At 42.7% G+C, this 21234-nt stretch overlaps 1 protein-coding gene across 29 annotated transcripts in view; it reads right to left on the reverse strand.

The window, feature by feature from the left end:
• Positions 1-21234, reverse strand: part of FNBP1 (formin binding protein 1) — a 121157-nt gene that overhangs the window by 7453 nt on the left and 92470 nt on the right. For 2 of the 29 annotated variants that reach the window (XM_070596923.1, XM_070596921.1), the window contains exons 8-16: positions 20280-20426; positions 16844-17041; positions 15720-15902; positions 12642-12725; positions 10099-10113; positions 6086-6195; positions 3256-3388; positions 1910-2031; positions 1457-1593 (exon numbers count right to left, since the gene is read on the reverse strand). In XM_070596923.1, coding sequence (XP_070453024.1) covers positions 1457-1593; positions 1910-2031; positions 3256-3388; positions 6086-6195; positions 10099-10113; positions 12642-12725; positions 15720-15902; positions 16844-17041; positions 20280-20426 — 1129 coding nt within the window. Of the gene's footprint in view, positions 1-1456; positions 1597-1909; positions 2032-3255; positions 3389-6085; positions 6196-10098; positions 10114-12641; positions 12726-15719; positions 15903-16843; positions 17042-20279; positions 20427-21234 lie in introns of all 29 variants that reach the window. The other 27 variants (XM_070596922.1, XM_070596920.1, XM_070596938.1 and 24 more) reach the window with 20 other exon arrangements.

Genomic DNA, 21234 nt, shown 5'->3' on the forward strand with positions numbered 1-21234 from the left:
CTTGCATCTCTCTCTTGCGGTGAAAGGACTCCCATGGCCTCAATTACACCTCATCCCCACTCCTTTCTCCCATGCTGGTTCTTGTCTGTGCCTAAGGTTCCACTTCTCCTTCTGCCTGAAGCACACCTTGGTGTTTGCCTGACTCCTGACACGCAACATGGGTTAACCTGGACTCGTCATTGTTCCTCCCCAACTAGATCCCCTGCTTTCCCGTGCACTGGACTGCCACTGTCCCGGGAATGCAACTTCGGGACTCATCTGTGATTTCCTCCCCTCTTTCTTCCCGACTTCCAGTCAGCCACCAGGCTGAGCAGTTTGTTGACTGCGGCATCTCTGTGTCCATTCCCTAATTGAGGCCCCCAAGACATCTGCTAAGATAATGTCAAAAGACGAGCCACCACTGCCCGAACAGTATTCTGAAAGGCCACTTGTTTTGGGAGCTGTTGACGGGGGGGCACTGTGGGGGCTGAGGGGGCTGAGGGGGGCCTGAGGACATGAAGTAACACGGGGAACATTTAACCTGGTACTTCTCTTTCTTGTTTTGTCACAATGAACATTTAGTCTATCAAAGGCTCTGAAAAGTCCTGTAGTAAAGAAATCTGTAAAATTCATTGATCCCAGGGCTTCCCAAACTTCTCTGAGCTCTGATTGCTTCTTTCGTAGCATCCTTATTAACATTCTCAGGACATCATTTCAAGGTTCATCGGTTTAGGAAACACCAGGCTAATCTTTCTAACCATTATCCCTGTTTTCTGATTGAACTTACACATGACACTAAATGGCCTAAGGTACAGCTCTGAGCGTGTCAACACCCGCGATACTTTGAATAGTTCCTCAATGCTTGCCAAGTAAAATCCACAGTTTCTCTCACACCCACCTCCCCACTGACACTGCCTACTTTCTCATCTCAAATTCCACTAGTAGCACCTAAGACATCTGGGCTCCAGCCACAGGAGCCCCATGCTTTCCTCACCTCCACGGCTGGCAATGCCTGTTCCTCTGAGACATGGCTGCACAGAGAGTTCTCTGAGTTCTGTTAAGGTAGTGATTCACGCCCCCAGGAAGCCCCCATCACTCTCTCCCCCTCCTCTGGGAAATCCTGCAGGCTGTCCCCTGTAGGATGTGTGTCCAAGGCAGATGCTACAGCATCCCACCCGCATCCCACCCCTTCAGGGGTCTTTACGGGACAGGGGCTCTGCGAGAACTGAACGCACGGGTGAGACAGTCATTACTCCCTGCCATCTGCTGTAATTAAGCTCATTGGAAGGTGTTAAACTGCACAGACCAGAGGGCAAAACAGACAGCCGTCGACCAAACGACAATAATACTATGCGCAGAGCAAGAGAGTAGCAGAGAAAGATCTGGAAGGCTTCAAAAGAAGGTGTGATCCGAGAAAGAGAAGAGTGACACAGGAAGTTTATGAAAAGTGGGGGCCTTGGGCTGGCACGTGTGTTACCTTCAAAGGTGTAGAGAGCTTTACAAGTCCCTATGGCAGGGAGGGGCTCCTCATCATCGAACTCGTCGTCAAAATCCGTGGCCAGCACCTTCACCTCACTCTCCTGACTCTGCTCCTCCGTGTAACTGCCATCCGGGCTGCTCAAGAGAGGAAGACACACAGCAACTATAGCGACTGCCCCCGGGAGGACTCCAGTCCAGCCCCCTTGAGAGCAAAGTGCTTGAGGCCCCCAAGTGCCGTAACTAAGGCCACTTCAAATCACCCCCCATGCTCTGTCACCCTCCCATGTGGTATCAGAACCCTGCACCGGGGAGAGAACCTGAGATCCGTCATCACAGGCACTTTGGTGTCTAACAAGCGCCTTATGCTCGTTTCCACATTCCAGAGTCGAGAACCGAATACACAGTAACATTGCTCCCTTGCTCGAAAGCAGGCCCTGTGCAGATACTGTACCTCTCGCGGTCCTGGGCGCAGTTGTTGACGGTCGCTGGGCTCTGGGTGTCGTACATGCCGCTCTGTCGGCGGGCCTGGTCGCTGCGCGCTGGGAGCCTGCCTTCAACCTCCGCCAGCCACGCCTGGAAACAAATGCCACGACAGACCCTGGCCTGAGCTCAGCTGAGCGCCTGAGCAGGGAGTCTTAAGGCCCCCAATTTGGGCTGCTCGTTGGTCAGTGAAGCTGATTCGAGAAGGCCCACATCAGGGTGGAGCCTCCGGTGTTTTTGCTTTTCACTGTATAAATGCTCCTACAGGCAACTGTTTCCATTTCACCCCCAGCTGGAGAAGTGGGAGCAAACTTAGATGTAGGCAATCGCTTGCATTGTGGCAGAAGGAACCCCGGACCACGTTCTACTCTTGGGCTTTTTAAACAGCTGTGTGGCTTTGGATAAATCACTTCTAGTTCCTTCTGGTTCCAGAAATTCTGTGACCGTGAGGTCACACTGGGAAACACAAGGGGACTGCCACACTAGGGCAGTGACTAAGTTTGAAAGCCATACTTCCCATATTTTTAAAAGTGTAACGTTTTTTTAATAATGAAGAAACTCATACGTAGGAAATAAAATCAGCAAAATTTGAAATAGTCATGCTATTCGAAAGGCAGAGGAATAAAAATGACCAGAAAAGGACATTTCCAGGTTCTAAAAACTCAAACATTAAAAACTTTCAACAGATTCTAGGAAGAATGAAAAAAGCCACAATAACCTATCCTGATTGGAATGATCGGTTACTAATTTCTTCTTCCATGCTCTGGAGACCTCTTTAAATTAGGGGGAAAAAAGAAGACTTTTGCCCACAGCCTTTGGGTGCTCCCCTCTCTCCTTAAAACACTTATTATTGGTGTTTCCTAGTCATTTCTCATTTCCGTTTCTTATTGGTTTTCATATATATATATAACCTTTTGATAATGGGTCCTTTGAAAGAACAATAACATATTTCAAGTGATTTTTTAAAATTGTTTTTTGATTTACTGAAATGACGAACAATTGTACACTCCCACTGCATCCGCTATCAACATGAAATGAAGCAGAACAAACTTAAAATTAAATTAAAAGCAACACCGTGTACAAATGCAGCTGTAAACAGTGTGAGTTTTAGAGACACAATTAAAATAGGATATGCTGAAAAGCAGGACGCTCAATGGATGACGGCATATTTTCCCTTAAATCATGAAACACGGCGCCATTTCCAAGCCGTCTCTCTCAGAGAAATGTTGGCGCTCCACAACACGCCCTTCATGACACCCATCCCTTCTTCCGTTTCTTTTTCTCCAACAAAGCTTCTCCACAACAGCTTTTTCATACCTCAAATTTCTGGGCCTCTAGTCTCAATTTTTCGATATTTTGGCTGACTTCTGTTAATTTGTGATCCAAACTGGCTGGGTCTCCCATCTGAGGATTCTTTAGGTAAACATCTTTCATTTTTGTTATGGCATCTCTGAAAAAAGAATGAGCAGAGCCTGGTAAATGTTAATGTCGTCAGCCAATCAGATCCTCCTACCACCTGGGAAACCCTGTGCATGGGAGGGAGCGTGGGGGGATTCTGAGCGTGGACTAGAGGGCCTGTTGGGGCTGGCTCTAAAACGCCTCTGGAAGAATTCTGCTACCAAGGTCTGTATAATCCAGAGACAGATATTTAAATTGCAGCTGCCTTTTTGGGATGGGACCTCCCTATTGTCTTCAGCCAGTGAGAGACGTAATCCTGCACCACACCCCCTCTGCCGCAAACAACAATAGCAACAAACCAACTATTCTTTACACGAACCAAAGCTACAGCCGGCATCTCGGGCCTTGCGGGCTGCGCTGAGTTTACCTCGTGAAGGAAGCACAGGTAACTGCTTTGGGAATTTTATTATACACTATTTCCACTGTTAAGAAACTGAACCCACAGCTGGTCTCCAAGACAGGCGGGCAACAGAGCTGCGTACTGCAAGATGCCACACCCTTCCTGAAATCTCGTGTTGGAAGCCCTCCCACAGCAGCCCGAGTGAGGAACCCCCGGAGAAGCGTTGCGGGCACGCGTGGGCTTATCTGTAGGACCAAAGAACTCTGCGAACTTCAGCCCAGGCTTCAAGGGACTTGCAGTCGGGTTTGAGTTGCTGCAAGCTTAGAGCAGATGACTCTTTGCCAGGGGTAAGGGGCCAACTTTAATGAGCTTCAGCAAAAGAAAATCTAAACCAGTCATACAAGACAAGACCAACAAACCAAATTATATTTTGAGCCATGGGAAATAGTTTAACTGAAAATACAGAAATAATAGGAACAGAATTTCCACAGGTCCTCACCCCCCCCCCCCCCCCCCGCCGCCTCCTTGCATCTGAGCACATGTAGCCTGCCACCCCCTTGGTGGACAGTGGTGAAGTGTCTGTCCACTCTTCCCGAAGGCCACTCCCCGACTGGAGCCCTCATCCACTGGCCCCCCAGCCCCGTGCCCTCGCTCCACTCCCTTTCTTTCCCTAGCATGTATCACTTTCCCACATTACATCACTGATCGTTGCGCTCATTGTCTGCTGCCTGTCTCTTCCTAGCTCGATGGGCTCAAGCCCTGTTGTTAACTTGATGCATCTCCAGTGGGCGGGACAATGCTGGCACACGGCAGATGCTCAAAAATATCTGTTAGACGAACAAACGTCCTTACAACAAACAAATTGTAGTGTCGTCCCCCTTTATACATTTCCTCTCGACTTCGTGGCCCCGCCCTCCAGCCACCGCCCCATTTCTCAGCAAAACCTCTCAAGAGTTGTCTAACTTCATCATCTTCATTCTCCTCCTTCTGCTCTCTCCTGATCAGTCCCTCCAGAGGTTTATCAATTTTGTTCATCTTTGCAAAGAACTAACTTTCGCATCTGTTGATCCTTTCTGTTGAATGTATATTTTTTCTATTTATTTAACTTACATTATTTTCTTTACTATTTCCTTTCTTCTATTTTCTCTGGTTTAATTTGCTGTTCTTTTTCTAACTTCTTAGATACTTAACTCACCGATTTTTAGCTTTCTTTGTTTTTAATATTTACTGAAAGCTATAAATTTCCCTTTATAAGCACGGCTTTAGTGACATCCCAGACACTGATAGGTGGAATGTGTGTTCCATATATTTTCTAATATCTATTATGATTTCTTCTTTAGTCTCTGTGCTATTTAGAACTACATTTCTTAATTTCAAAATTTTTGTTACTGGTATCCAGCTCAATTTCAAGCTTCAGAGAACATACCTCGCCTGGTATCTGTCTTTGATGTTTGCTGAGATTTGCGTTATGAAACCAGGGTGTGCTCAATTCTTGGAAATGTTCCGTGTGTGCTCGAAAAGACTGTGTATAAGGCAGCTGTTGCGTTTGTGTATGAGGTCAATTTTGTTAACTACATTACTCAGATCTTCTGTCCTGACTCTGTTAATCTGTTCTATCAATTACTAAGAGAAGAGCATTAAACATCTCCCATATAATGATATATTTGTATTTCTGTACTTCTGTCAACTTTTGCTTGTTCATGTTTGGAGGTTATGCTATTGTGGTCATACAGATTTAAAATTTTGTATCTTCTTGGTGAATTGAACCATTTGTTATTTGAATCTCTTATTATTATGAAGTTGACTCTCTTCAGTTGAATAGTTTGGATTTTTGGGGGGGGGCCTGAAAGTCAGCCTTTTCACACCAATTTTCTTTTGGTTGGCATCTGTGCAGTGGACATGGCACTGCTCCTCAGGCCATGCTGAGGCGACATCCCACACAACAGAACTAGAAGGACCTACAGCTAGAAGATACAACTATGTTCCGGGGGGCTTTGGGGAGAAGAAGAAAAAAAGAAAGAAAGGAAGGTACATTCTGGACCCAAAACTAGGATGTGGGGCAAGAGAGGGGGCGGGGTTCATGCTACTTCCTTCTTCCTCATTTGTACAAAAAAACCTCACTTTTATACCCGTGATAAAAGAGATAACCATATGTATTTTGTTCCCAAAACTCAGAATAAAACCTATTTGTTCAAAGAATTCTCCCAGGCTGTAATAAAGCAATCCAGTGGACGATCTAGGACAAAACACACGGCTGAAATAACTGCTTCTATTAGGATCTCCTTTAGGATTGCCCATCTTTGCAAACTGAAGTGGAACGTCTCAGGAGGTCACATGGATCCACTCTACCTTTGATCCATCTCCTTCTGAATGTCTTTATTTAATTCGTCGACTTTCTGCTGCAGCTTTTTCCTCCTCTGCTCGGGCGGGAGGTTGCTGAAGTCCTCTGGCGCGGCGCCCTGCGGATGCAAACACGCGTGAGCCGCGAAGGCCCTCGGGGCTGCTGGGGAACAGATCCCGAGGAGAGCCCGCAGGGAAAATTCCCCAGACGCCAGGGGGACAGACGTCTGCATGTATTTTCATGAAATAAATTAAGCTCTTTCCCACGACACCCAGCTGAGATGCAGAATCAATGCATGCAAACGGCAGAAGTCCCACAAACCATTTCCCGGGCCGTGGATGCCGGCCGAACCGCCTCGGAAAAGGCACGGAGCCATGTTGCAGGGGGAGAAAGGAAGAAATACTTCTGACTCCACTGAGAATCAGTGGAAAACAAATTTTGAGACAGATCCTTCACTTTACTGTCAGTGTCGGTGGCAACACTGAAGTTTTAAGGAAGTTGATGTTTTCTTCATATAAAACAGTGGTAAGTACCCCCATCAACTGTCTCATGTCGAAGGCCCTGCTTTTCCCCCCTAGTCTGAGTATTCCTTCCCGTCCCCTCACACAGGCTGAGGCCAAAAGTTTCCATCCTCGCGAAGTGACAGAGGGGACATCTAGTACCTCAGAGAATGTGGGTGTAAAGGACATTAAAAAAAACACATCCTCCCTCTACCCCCACGCACTCTGCTGCCTCTAAAAGTCAGCTCACTTCTTTTTGACATCTTTAGGGTCACTAGAAAATTCCTATACAGTTGGGAAATCCACGTATAATTCCCCCACCTCAAAAATCTACTGCCCACGGCCTAGGAAATCAACCTCAGCTATTTTTAATCCATCAGGAGTATATTCTGATCTCTTGAGTCCCTTTCAAAAACAATTGCTATCTCTCCTCTGTGCATGCGATTTAAGTAGAAAACGTCAACAGTGAGTTTCTAGACTTTTCCATACAGACTTGTTACAAGCTGTGGCTAAGTTGTGGTTATCAAGCGCTTTTACTTAAATGAGGTGATTTTCATAAAGAAAGAGAAATTTATTCAATAACCAGGGATAAGCTGGGGAATTTAGGAAAAAAAAAAAGATTTTATTTTAGAACCAAATAAACAAAGGCAAGGCTGGCTTGGGAGTGGGTGGAAAAGAAGGGACCCAGATAATGTCATTCCAAAATCAAGCTGAAGTTGCCAAGCGGCTTACTTGGGGGCGTGTGACTGGAATTCCTAGGCTGCTTAGGACAAAATGCCAGGCTGCTGGAAGCGTGTGGTTCAGCAAATAGTTTACCAGTAAGGCCACGCCAAGACCTTTCCGCTAATGCTCTCAAAGACTTGTGTGTGTGTGTGTGTGTGTGTGTGAGAGAGAGAGAGAGAGAGAGAGAGAGAGAGAAAGAGAGAGAGAGAGAGAGAGTGGGAGGAGATAAGATTTGAGTGAAACCAGAGTGATGGCAGGGAATATCCCCTAAGGCCAAACCAAGGAAGTTCAATTTGCCTCTAAAACTAAGATGAAGCAAACTAATCTTCAATATAAAAATAAACCAGATTTGTTTTTTCTTTTCCATACACTATCGTGTTATAAAACTTGAAACCTTAATTACGTGCTTTTCAATTTGCTCAGTTCAATCACGGAGCCTGGAAGCTCCATATTTTGTTTTCATGTTGAATTTACTTACAACAGGTCAGCATGTTTTCTAGAATTGAGGTTTTTGGTTTTGTTTTTGTTTTAATGCTGGAACGCAACAAAACAGTGTAAAATACACTGCTTCAGAAGTGAGGAGATCGAGAAAGTGGTCAGCGTTCATTAACATTCATTGAGCCTCACTATGTGCTACGAGTCCAAAAGAACTTTCCAGAATGATCAAAATGTCCTCATAGCTGCACTGTCCAATACAGTAGCCGCACGTGGCTACTGAGCACTTGAAATGTGGCTAGTGCAACTGTGGAACTGAAATTTTAAAATTTAGTTAATTTTAATTGACTAAAATCTAAATAGCCGCGTGTGGTGAGTGGCCACCACGCTGGCCCACACGGGTCTAGACTGCGAGCAGGTGTACGAGTTGCACTGGCGTGTGAACAGCTGCACAGAAATCTGTAAGTGAAACACACTGTATGACTCATAAATAGATTGCCCTAGACAACAAAAACACAGCCCGGATTATTTAGAAAAATGAAAACAATTAAATAATAAACAAATTCTCTTCGCTTGATCAGGAGTCAGTCTAATTGAGCAATTAGGTCCCTTTCAATAGATGTTCTGTGTTTCTGTGTTGGTATTTAAATCGAATCTCAGTGACTACGCCTCAGACAAACCTGACGTTGCCATTGGAGATTCAGATCAACAGTTTCTGAAAGATCCAAAGAAACTCAAGGTTTCTGGAAAGTACCTTAAACATCTTTGTGTCCAATTAGCCTTTTGAAGCTTGAATTCTTTCAAACAATACTCTGACCTATGATTCATTTTGCCACAAAGGAATTTTTATTTCCAGCTTTGATTCAGGATGGGTTTTCTGGAATCTTTGGAACAGCCCAGTTCACACGCAGACTGGCCATACCAGGTGTTGGAAGGGGCGGCCGTGTGCGTAGATGTCTGCTTTCAGTCCTGTGGCTCTAAGAGGCTCTTGTTGGACATGCTCCTGGGATCGAACACTTGCTCCTGAGCTCTGCCTGAGTTTTCTGGTTTTTACCCCTAAGCCGCCTTTGTGCAACACGCCACTTCTTCAGGAACTTGAAAGTCAGGGTATAAAACAACAATTCGCCACCAGGGCGGTCAGTGGTCTGTATGTCAGACAGAAAGGCTCCTGATGCGGTGATCGCTGGCTGCTAGCACCTCATCGAAACAACAAAGAAAGGGAGGAAGGACACCCTGGCATCTGAGAGACCCCGGTTAGCTGCTCCATTTCTGCCGAATCCAGACTGCTGAGGAACTCAGTTCATTTAAGCGTCTACATCCTTCCTTCTTGTAGAGACCTTAATCAAGAACCCTTCTCTGGATCTTATTTCACAGTCTAAGCAATGTTTAATTTAATAAAATACCCGTTTTCTTTAGGGTTGGGGCAGTTGCCAAATACTGAGTCGGGTTGAAAACAATTATGTATTTATGAATATGCATATATAAGGATCACCAGCAAATATCACCCTCCGTTATCAACAGCAGTGCGTAAAGTGCTGGTCTTATTCCTGGGCGAATGGTCACCGTTTACCATTGCTCATCATCTCAGGACCTTCTCAGCTGTGGTGTTTGAGAATACTACGTGGCTTACACATATCTGGAGGGTAGTTATGGGTTATGTGGTTAAATGAGAGTTTCTTTTAATAAATTTAATGATTAGTTGGACTCTTTACTAGTGCTGTACAATTGAGTAAAACACAGAACACCCAGTCAATCATGGTAGGAAGGCTGAGGAGGCTTGTTCACTGTCTATTAAATCACCTTGTGATTTCTTGAATCAGCCATGCACAAGGCACCAAGGTACTTATGCAGCACCTTCGAGATTTCGCAGTTTTCAATTCTCGAAGGCCGCCTTAGACCTGAGCTTGAGACTGGCATCGTTCCTGCATGTCCCCCTCAGGTGCCAGAGCTCTCCATCTGCTTCTCTGGCTCCCAGGGAGGAGCACCTTTCAACTATTAAATTTACTTTTATTCAAAATGACCCAATAAACAAACTCCCCCATATTTAATATTTATATTTATGTTCATATTTAAATAAACTTTATCAACACTAGTCATCCTCTTAAGGCCCCAGTAATAAAGAAAACCAAATCATGAGTTAAGCGTTAATTTTCTTAGCAATTTGCAAAGATTAAGATCACCTTGATTAGATTCTAGACCTTTGGTTTTCAAAGGTTTGACAAAGAAACACCAACGCAAGCAGACACGAGAGAAACACAAATCAACAGTTAACTTTGAAGATACGTTGCACAAGGCATAGCACAATAAAACACACACCAAAGCCCCAATTAGATTCAGGACATGCAAGGAATAATTGTGCTTACCAGCTTGAGAGAAAGCTTCAGGAAAAAATTGAAGGAGTAAGCGGGGGAAAAAAGAGAGAGAGAGAAATACATCAACACATCAGAAGAAGAGGGCCCTGGTCAGTTCCGCTGTACTAACATACACGTGTTCACCTGCGCTCCGTGAAAACGACTTGTAGCGGGTCTGCGCAAAAGTTCACAAGAGGGGCTACTGCTAACAAAATCATTCTCGACTGCTGTGTTGCCAGGGCGAAGAATCAAGATAGAAAAGGAGAGTTTCTGTTTACACTTCTCTATTGGTCACAAGAAACTGGATATAAATGAAAATAAGTTTGCCGTTGGTGACATATGATGATTATAGAAGACAAAAATAGTCACATAGGCTTTTGTTCACCAAATTTCCCATGGAAAGTTTTACACAGGCTAACAGGGTTGGAAAAGCAATTATTCCACAATAGGAAGCAATATTTTTATTTTAAGGAGACCTAATAAGTATGAGCATTGGCATTTCCTAAAGGTATTCAGGCAAACTCTCAAGCTGAGGAATGGGTAACCAAGCACTGGAGGCAGGAGGATGCCCCTCCCACCCGTGCCCTGCACACCGCCCCCTGGCTGTGGGGGGCTCTCAGGGGCGGCCAGCGAGCTCTGAGCCCGCCCGCAGCGGTTACATAGCATCTGGGGAGTCAACAGAACTTGCTGCTCTTGAAAGTTACCTCCAGGAAATAGCCAACTGTCTCACCTTCCAAGGGGGCCTCCTTACTGTGGTGGTCCTGGTCATTACCAGGGCGCAGCAGCTGCAGTTCTGCTGGGCTTGGAGATTAGAAGGGTATAGTGATTTTTGGACCCAAAACACATTAGAAGGCCTCTCAAAATTAGAAAAAGGAACGTGGTTCTTCCTCAACGGGTGAGCCATGCTCTATGGCTATGAAGCAGTATTTTGAGAGGTCAGTGCATATTTGTTTAGCTGTTATCAATCCTAAAACTTCAGGCAGCTGGTGGTAGGGTCCGAAACTATGTTGGAGACAAAGGGCTAAAGAAAGCACCCTTTCATTTTAAGTTGGGAGAAGGGAGGGTGTTGGAAATTCCTTAACCAGATTTAACAAATCGTATTCTTAAGATTAACTCACAGTTGATGCCTCTTTGTAAATAGGCGTTAAGCTTTTAAAGAAACTGTCCTTATGAGGAAAAAGACTTTGAAGGAAAGAAGTAGCAAGAGAAATTTTTTTGGGAAAAAAAAAGTACAGACAGTCACATCCGTGGCGGCTCTCGTGTGGCAGTCTGTGTTAGCTCTTTGAGCCCCTCCTGGGAACTTCAGCACAGAGTCATCACAGTTCGAGTTCTTTACGGACAACACTTATGGTGCACAGCAGAAAACTTTGCAAATATCTTCCCTGCAAAGCACACTGCCATATACAAACGTTTCTTCGCTCATCACCCTCTGAATGTCGCTAACTCAGAGAACTGATATTTGAACTCGGTACTCTAGCCGCTCTCTCTTCAGCTACTTCCGTTCCTTAAGCTTATATACTCTTTTTTAAGCATTCCAAAAGTAGAATTCTAACATCGAAACTAACAGCACAGGAAGATTACTACTTCTTAATAAAAACAAGTCATCAGGACTGAGAATAAATCCAAATAGAAATGGGAAATAGTGAATTCTCAGACCAATCCAGCTTTCTGAAGTGGACCCTGATGGATGATCTACAAGAAACACCCTACGGGATTCTTTTTCACGATTATAAACCGGTTTTGGGTCTTAAGTGGTAAGCCAGCCAGTTAGATTATTTAAAATTAGAAACGGAATCATCTGCTAAGAGAATACTCTGAAAGGCTGCAGTAAGTGCATCGCGAGACGCCTGCAGAACTAAAAAGCTGTCAGTTTCAGGCAACAATTATGGAGCCTTGGGAGCCACAAGTGTCAATAACACATGAGGGACACAGAGCCAGCGAGTCCATGTGTTACCGGGCAGTCACAGGTACTAACCTCAAGTACGAAGAAAGGGGACAGTGGAAATAAAGATCTAAGTCAGTGTTCACAGGACGTCATTTCACTGCTCTCTGACCTTGCTCATGCTGCTCTGATGTTATTTGGTTCTGCAAGCTTTACGATATAACTTCCTTACAGGTCCATCCATTTCAAATGTGGATGTGGGTCCCCAAGCTACACAACTGCCATCTGTAAGAGTCATTGTCCTGTGACCACGCTCTGCAACTGCGTTTTATAGATGAAATTCTGCCATAAAATCAAAGCCAGTGACGTCCTCTCAGAAGGCAGTCACGCTCAATGAAGGGGGAAAACCAAGCTCCACTCAGTGACGTTTTTAGGAAGTTTGAGTGTTACTGGGAGGCTTGGTTCCGTTTTCCATGCGAGTATTCCAGAGGAAATAGCCTGTGGTTGAATTTAGACAATTAGGCTTTTTCTGGTGTCCAGGTCTCTCAATTGAGAATTTTATTGCTCGGATGGGAGCACAGCAGAGCGCCTCTGGGTCCCCAGTCTTGGTGATGTCAATGGGGTTAGTGCCTGTGCCGTGACCGTGCGACTTGGCCGCCACAGGTAAACTTACAACATAGTCCCTAGCTTCAAAAGCATACGTGGGTTTCCCTATCGTCCTCTTCATGAGTTCTTTGTGAAAACAGAAAGACTGAGTCTGCCAATAATCAGCGAGAGAACAAGATAAAGTAAATAAAATTAAAGTAACCATAAGATTGTAACATCTGACAAACAGTTGGTAAGGATTTTCAAAATATTTTGATCAACTCTGACAGTATTTTTCCATGCAATGAACTCTGAAACATGGGAAAAATATGTCCATTTAGATTTAGATTTACTCAGACCAGAAAAAGAAAACTTAATTTAAGACAATGAAATTACTTTGTAGATTGCAAATTAAGAACATTAGTCTCATTTTTCTTCAACTGAGGTAAAGACGAAATAATGGTTAATAACACTCAGGTAGCATACTTCAAAGACCTTCAATGAAATAAAATTTTCTTACAAATGTCAATGATTTACAGCAAAAAAAAATTATCCTGTTTAATTATTTAGAAACAAAAATCAGTTACACTAAGAAATACGTGCACAGGATTATACATTCTGATAAGAGAAACCAGTTACTGAACTCTGGATCTGAAAGCTGCAAAACATGATAAATTAAAAGACATATTGAAATCACAGATTGGTTATTCTCCTAGGGTACTTTTCCTATCTTTGGCACAATAGTCTTTAAGTTACAAAGTAGAGTAAATGAAAGAGTAGCTAGGATTGTATCATTCAAGTCAGGGAGCCCGTAAACCATGTACCCTCCATGCTGAGAGTACTTTAAAATCAAATTTATTTCTCTACATTTCAGACTTTTTTTTTGAACTTCCTAATCTTACCTCTATGATTTATTTCACTTTTCTTTCTTTCTGTTTTTTTTTTTTTTTTGCACTCCTACTTCCTGAAGGAAGGGACATGAACTCTGACCCTCACTAAGAACAGATTGACCAAAAATGAGGGAAACAAAAATAGATTTCTGTTTATTTACCAATGCTTCTAGTGTGTGTATGCGTTTGTGCATTTCCTCTCAGGAAAACACACTCATCATTTAGGACAAATTTTTTAACAGAGGTTTGCTGAGCACAGATTTGAAGAGTAAGAAATAAAATCCATTTTTGCTAATTATGGTAAGAAAAAAAAAAGAGTTTTCCTTTAAATCATCAAAATAACCCATTTCCCACTTCACCATTTTTTGTTTTTAAGTGTTATATTTTTCCTAGCCATCTTTTTCTAACACTTATTGATTACTGACACTCTTTGGTCTTTTACTGAACATTTAGAGAACACCAGAAAACACAGATTCAGAAACCATTGGCAACCAACAGACTGTGTGATGTTGAGAGAAGAATGGAAAAGATACAGACACAAATGGTAAACAGTCATGAATATTCAACACACTTCACTAGGAGACTCCAAAAGGCAATGCAGAGGTATTTATTATCAATAGAATAAATGAGTGCTCCATAAGGGTTTTAGAAGTGGCAGAGATGGGTTCACTGATTTACGATGAATGTAAAACATAGTCTAGCAAAAAATACCCTGGTCATGTGCTGGAAATGCTCTGATGAACAAGTGGAGATGGATGGGGGGTTCTAACAGCCAGGAGAATCAAGCCAGAAAGTGAGATCTAATTATAGAGCTCAACATCATCCATCACCCACTTTTGAAGCTATACTCTGCGTTCGAACAATGGCTCTCTTGAAATCATTAGGAAACTAAATTTCTAATTCTTAACCTGATATACTGGGTAACCTGAAAGCAAGATCATTCCACCCACTGTCCTCTTTGCATAAAACTTTGAGATTCCCTTATTAAAGGAACTCTGCATATAAAGAAATGGGGTGGTTTTTTTGTCTCTTATTTTAAAAGGTAACAAGTTAGTTAGTTATTATACATTTACACTCTTTTTTACACAGAGGAAAGGAGAAGTAAAAATTGTTTGTACAAGAACACATCCCAAGACAATTGTATTGAACCCTCAGAGAAAGGATAAAAGATGACCTCACTGGATACGTTGATGCGTTAAATGTTTCTTTACTCTTGATAGCCACACTTCATCATTCGTTATGAAGAAGATTTGGGGATGGCTTGGACTAGACTGACAATTTAGACCTATCTGGGAGACTACACATTACCTTATTCCAATCTTTTCCTATAAACCAAACCGGTATCTACTTTGGGCCGCTGGATCGATTGCACAGACCCTAGGACTCAGGCACGGGCAGCCTTGTTAGAACGGCAAGCCTGGGTCTGCGTAACATCCACTCACGAGTCAACCACATTGTCGCAGTGTCTCGCTGAACGTGGACGGCACAGAATCTCTGACTACGAGCAGCCTCCCTGGCTTTAAATCTTGGCTCAACATCTTCCTGACTTCATCTTTTTATGCCTCCGTTTTCGTATCAGTAAAAGAAGGAAATCTTAGTACCTAGACTTCGTAGGGTGGTTGAAAAAAGTAAAGGAGCACAGAGAATAGAGTCTGGCATAGAATAAGGGCTCAATAAATGTCAGCTGCTATTATTGTTTCGTCTTTTAAGGATAAATACTGCGTTGGGCCTTTTCCAGTCAGAGATTTTTATCAACATCTTACAAGTTCACGAAAATAGCTAAAGAAACCCCTGAAACCGTGACATTTCCCCTTTGACCCCAGAGGCGCAGCTCAGAGAAAACCATCTTCATTATGCTCACATTGTCTCAGTATTTATTAAGCAAATATTTTCTGACTACACAGTAACTTCCAATTCCTCATCTCATACGTCGCTAACTTAAACTGAATCTAAGTGTCCTTCTTTGGCAAAATCAAAGTAAAATGTTAATGACTTTGATGTTTTAAAAGGGAAGTGGAGAAAAGTCCCTCCAAAATGTGCTCAAGACAAAAAGAGCTCTGGGCCGGCTGGCTCTCTCTCCTTCCATCTACCCTGCTTCCTTCCTTCTTTCCTCCTCTCTCTGCCGTTCTTCTCTCCAGCAATACTGAATCATAGGTTCTTATTGTTGTATGTTATGGGAAAACACAATGGAGTCATTCACAAACAAAATAAGTTATGCAGACCAGAGCATGCAACCAAAGCGCACGAGAGAGACAGGATTCCAGAGCCGGACTTACCCCACGCTTTAGGCTCCTGAAGCAGTGGATTTTGGGTTTGGAGGTCATGAACTCGTTGAAGCGATGGGAGAGGGGTTCCTTCTGCTGCTTGGGAGACTGGGGGCCGTTGGGAACAGCAGAGGGTGAGGCAGAGGCAGGGGGAGGAGGGGGAGGCTGACGGGGGGATGTTAAAAGGGACATAAGCTACGTGTAAGAGATGGAGCAGTGACAGAGTAAAAATCAGAAACAAGAAGATAAGACACAAACAAAAATAAGCATCAAATCATATCTGAAACCCAAAGCAAGTCAAACACAAACAATTAAATATTTAGGCCATGGTCCAAAAGAAAACATGGAGAATACGTTAAATGAAGAATGTGATGAAAGTGGGAGTTTTAGTAAGCGATGCACAGAAGAACCACAAGAAATATTTGACAAGAAGCTCATGCAGACTTTCACATGCAAACTACAGTTCTAATCAGTTCCTGGAAACCAGTTCCAGCCAGAAGGGTGAATATTTCTAAACCTCCTAAACTAACACAGCTTGATGGGAGAAAATGATAAGACCTTAAATGCTGAGATTGTGAAAACAGCAAGACAGTCTTTAAAATTAGATAGTAATTATTCTAAGGTTAAAGCTGTAATGTCGCCTTGATCATGTTATGCCCAGGTTAATGCCGCCATGCACCTACGTGCCATATAAAAAGAAAACGAAAAATGTTCATGGATATACATGTTAACATGAATTCAAAACCAAGTTATTAACCCAGGGAAACAATTTCGATTAGACAGGCTGATAAACTGTTATAGAAATTTTGCGCAGTATCCCTTCTCCCAGCTGAGGCAACCAGCAGCCCAGGAGATTCAGGAGTGAAAGGCGTGAAGCAGGGCGGCCGAGCGGTCAGTAATCTGTTAGTGTGGGGGACACGGTACGAGTGACAATGCATCTGAAATAAGACAAATGGCCATGGGGGAGGGACCACCACCAAGGAGAAATACTGTTTTAAAATAAAATCGCATACTAGCCTTTTTTTGCATTCTGAAGCTACAGGTTTAAAATCTTAATTTTTTTCAAACTAAAAGATACAGTCAAAATCTCCACTCTGCAGAAAACTCATTTTCACATCGGGTCCAACCATCAGTACCTTATTTTTTTTGATGAATGGCCATAGCTTTCCTTTGGATTTGCCACCAAATTTGAGTTCTGGTTTGCCTTCTCCTCTGGAGTTCGAAAGGCTGTTATCGGACACGGTGCGCTTCATCGGCTGAGTGTAATCTTCAAATTCAATGTCTCCGGGCGGCTCAAAGCCTGACTTGTAAGCTTCTATGACGAGCTGTGAATCCTGAAATTACAACCAATCACACGCAAATACGTTCAATACGTACAATACTTTTTACACAATGAATTGTGATGACCTCACACAGATGATGCTCTAAGGAAGGTATATTGATTAATAATAGATTCTTCCTAGTAGTAGTTTTATCACTAGGAAGAAAAAGTATAATTTGTAAAGCTATATGTCTAGTTGAGATTTGAAGAAACAAAATTTTTTTGACATTTGGCGAAACAAATGCTAATTAAGAATGACTTTGCTAAAAGCAGAAAAATTGGACCATTATCATGCAATTCCCTTGAAAAATACAGAAATACAAAAATCTGGTTCTCATCAGAAGTTCTCATAACAATGCAGCATACACAAAGTCAAAGCAAAAAGTAGCTAATCCGTCTAATTTCTTTGGTTCATTGTGGTTCAAAGATATTAATTTATGGTGTAATTTTTCTTTGTATATATATGGGTTCACAGTCTCTCCTCCACTAGAATGTAAGCTCCCTTCTGTTTTCCTCTGTTGGATCCCTAGGACCAAGATGGCGCCCGGTGAAAATGGTGTGCAATAAATGTTTGCTGAATGAATCAATGAACTGAATGCCTAGTCTATGGTGTGCACTGTGCTGGCAACTTTAGGTTCAACATCTTCTCAGGGTCAGGTCGTGGAGACAAATGCATAAGAAAATTACAACCACAGTGTCATAGATAGATGGATCTATAGATAAAGTATTATATGTAGAGTATTATAACATAACATTCTAACTCAATGACCATCTGATTAAAAGAAATTACTAGAGAAGACAATGTGGATACATCTCAACTTCTTCAGGAGCCCACATTTTAATTTCCCATAGCTATTTCAGCTAATACGTAATTTGGAAGTATGCCACAGACTGTTGATTGTCTTCCAATAGCCAATCACCCTTCTTCCTTCTGAGTAGATGGGCCCATTGCCACCCAGCTAAAAGGCTTCACTCTCCGGCCTTCTGTACAGCAGGGGGCGGCCACCTGACTAAGTTGTGACCTCTGAGATCTCTGAGAGGTACACAGAAGTACAGTGTGCAATTTTAGGAAGCCTCTTTAAAGGGGTGGCATGGGCCATTCTCTATATTCTGCTCTCTGGAATTTAGATAGGATGGTTGGAGCTCCAGCAGCCATGTTGAGTTTGAAGGTCACATCCTCAAAAGCTGTGAACTGGGAGGAGCCTGGGTCTGTGAGGACTTATGGACCATCCACCCACACCATGGCTAGACCCTCTGCCTGGGGACATCTTTTGCATGAGAGGAAAAATAAACCGCCTTGTTTAAGACACTATTGTTCTCGTCACATGAAGTTAAACCTCTCCTAGCAGATTCCATTCCACAGTCCTAAGTGTGCTGGTGTTTACAATGACTTATTCTAGTGAAAACATGATCCTTTGACATGCAGTCATGAACCGTGTAATGACGTTTTGGTCAATGACGAACCGACTTAGAATAGCCCCTTGGATTTAGCGACATAAACGTCATGGGTGAAAAAGAATTATCAGTGATACAATGGAGAACAAGGCTCCCAGAATGGGAGAAATATCCTATAAATCTAGGGGGCTCACAATTTCCCAGATAAAACTGATAAAGAGAAACCATCATTCAGACATAATCTCATGAAACTGTAAAATTTCAAGGAAAAAGAATTTTCCAAGTTTATAATACAAGAAATGAAAATCAGCCTTGTTTTGGGTTTTAATCAATGCCAGAAGTCAATGAAGCTAAAAGAAAAGTCAAGACGCACATAGAGATGACCTCACCTTGAAAGTTTCCCTTGTAAACACCACTATTGCCATCTCCCTTTAAAAGACCCCACACACAGTAATTTATGGATGACTAATGAAATTTTAAATAGGGTGGTCAGATAGCCACTGAGATTATTTCTTGATTTCCTTCTATGAGCCAGGAATTTACAACCACAAAAGACTTTGACCAAAGTGAAGATACAGAGATGTACAGAACTGATGAATCAATGGTGGTAGGAAAATGGAATGGGTACTCATAACACAGAGAAACTTGACTGCATAGACGAGTGACCAGCCATAGGTCTCTAAACCAAGAAACAGGTCCAGCAAGAGGCCTGTCTCTTTTGAGATGCTTAAAAGAGATAAAGAAAACATCAAATAATGACATTTTCAATACAGGGAAAAGACGGTTTGATCACTTCTGAAAACTCGTTGGCATAACGTAGTTTGATGGGGAAGCACCAGTAATTCAGAAGCATCAATAATTTTTCCCTAAAAAGTTAGGTGAAATCAGTGAGGGAGGCTCTAGGCAAATAGGTATTAATAAAATAAAGATCAAGGAATCCTAACATAAAAACAAACCAAAAAAACCACACCACTACCTTACAGCTATCCCTCCTACAAATACTTACCATTGAACACATTTGGAAGCATTTGTGTCCATTGGACCAACAAAAGCTTTATACACAAATGGCTTTAAACGTTAATACACTTCAAACGTCTTAGAGCAATGAAGAATCTCTCTGCATGCTAAGATCTATTCACAAGAAAAAGATGGCTTCAATCCCCTCCCTGGACTCTTTTTAAGCTGTTCCTATGACACAGAATACTTATGGCATGCCTTTTATGTTAAATGTTTGGTTTGGAAATGAACAAATGTTTGTAAAAGCCTATTCTGGTGTTTTAGTTGGTATTTTTGCTGAGGGAAATAGACTTCTAGGAAAGGAATCCAAATGGAGAACTCTGGCCCTACAGCAGTGCTCTGAATCGGAGAGGATTTTTCCCTTCAGGGGACATTGGGCAACATCTGGAGACACTTTTGATTGTCACGACCGGGGGAGGGGTGCTGCTGGCATCTAGTGGGACGCTGCTGACCATCTTACAGTGCTCAGGACAGGGCCCCCCAATAAAGAATTATCTGGTCCAAAACATCCAAAAATGCCCTAAAGAGTCGCATCCCAATTTGAAAGGTTACTCAGCCAACTGAGAAGAAAACACTTCCATTTAATTCTGTAATGTTTCAGACCGCTTACCACTTATATGCGTTTTCTGCAAAAGGAATTCGAGAGCTAAATCCAAAACACAGAAGGCTGAATTAAAAAAAACTCTCCGGTGGTGTTGCTACTGTTGAAAAGTACTTGTGACCACAGGAAGCAAGTACCTAGCAGGAGATGATTCAATGAGGTCCCCGTGGCAGGGGGAGGAGACAGAATGGAACCCAAAACACTAAGTTGTAAGTTAAGTCCAAACAGCAAGACTTACATTTTTCTGATCAATTGATTTGGCCGCCTTGACTATCTCATCCAAGCACTTCCCAATGATTGGGATCACCTGCCGATCCACCTCGGCGTAGGTCTTCATGGACTCTCCAACTCTCACTATCCTCCTCTCCTCCATCTCTTGTATTTTCTGCAACATTAGATTTCGTATAAAATTAACTTGGTCCACTGTTGTGGAAGAAAGTTGTTTTCTGGTAGCACTGTTACCTCTAATAAATTCTCTAGGAGTCGTATAGGCCTATAGGGTTTGAGTTAGAGCAACTGGAAGGTTATTGTGCCCCCACATTAGCCAGCCGTGCCCATATTCTATGACTTGTTAGGCTAATCAAATGGAAACTTGACACAACTCCATTCCAATTTCAGTAAGGACCCCAAACTCAAGTAGTTTCATTATTAACAGCATTTGAGGATACTCGTCAAACATTCCCTCCATCTTGGATCCTACTTTACCCTTTACCACCACAGGCATGGTATCTGGTTAACTGTCTCACCCCAACACAGGCCAAGAGGTGACTAGGGAACCTTCCTTCTACAAGCCGGAGGTTCTTATTTGCTGTGTGTGTAGACACCAAGAAGCAAATATTTATTATTTTTTTTCTACAACTGGACTTGAAGTTGTAAAAGATTCCCAAAGTGGGAGAACATGAATATATCTTTCTCATAACTTTCTTTTTTTTTTTGGTGAGGAAGATTTGCCCTGAGCTAACATCTATTGCCAATCTTCCTCTTTTCCTTTTTTTTTTCTTTGTTTCAGGAAGATTAGCCCTGAGCTAACATCTGTATGAATATTGCTTTCACTCCTAAAGTTAAGGTGGTATTTTTGTACAAAAATGGTCCTTTTAGCAAAGAGAGCGTTAATCTAAGAATCAGACTTCTAGGACTGGCAGAAAATGACTGGAGGAGCAAGCCAGGGAAGTTTGCAAAGGCTCCTGATTAAT

Source organism: Equus przewalskii, chromosome 26, assembly GCF_037783145.1.
Source record: "Equus przewalskii isolate Varuska chromosome 26, EquPr2, whole genome shotgun sequence".
Lineage (NCBI taxonomy): Eukaryota > Metazoa > Chordata > Mammalia > Perissodactyla > Equidae > Equus > Equus przewalskii.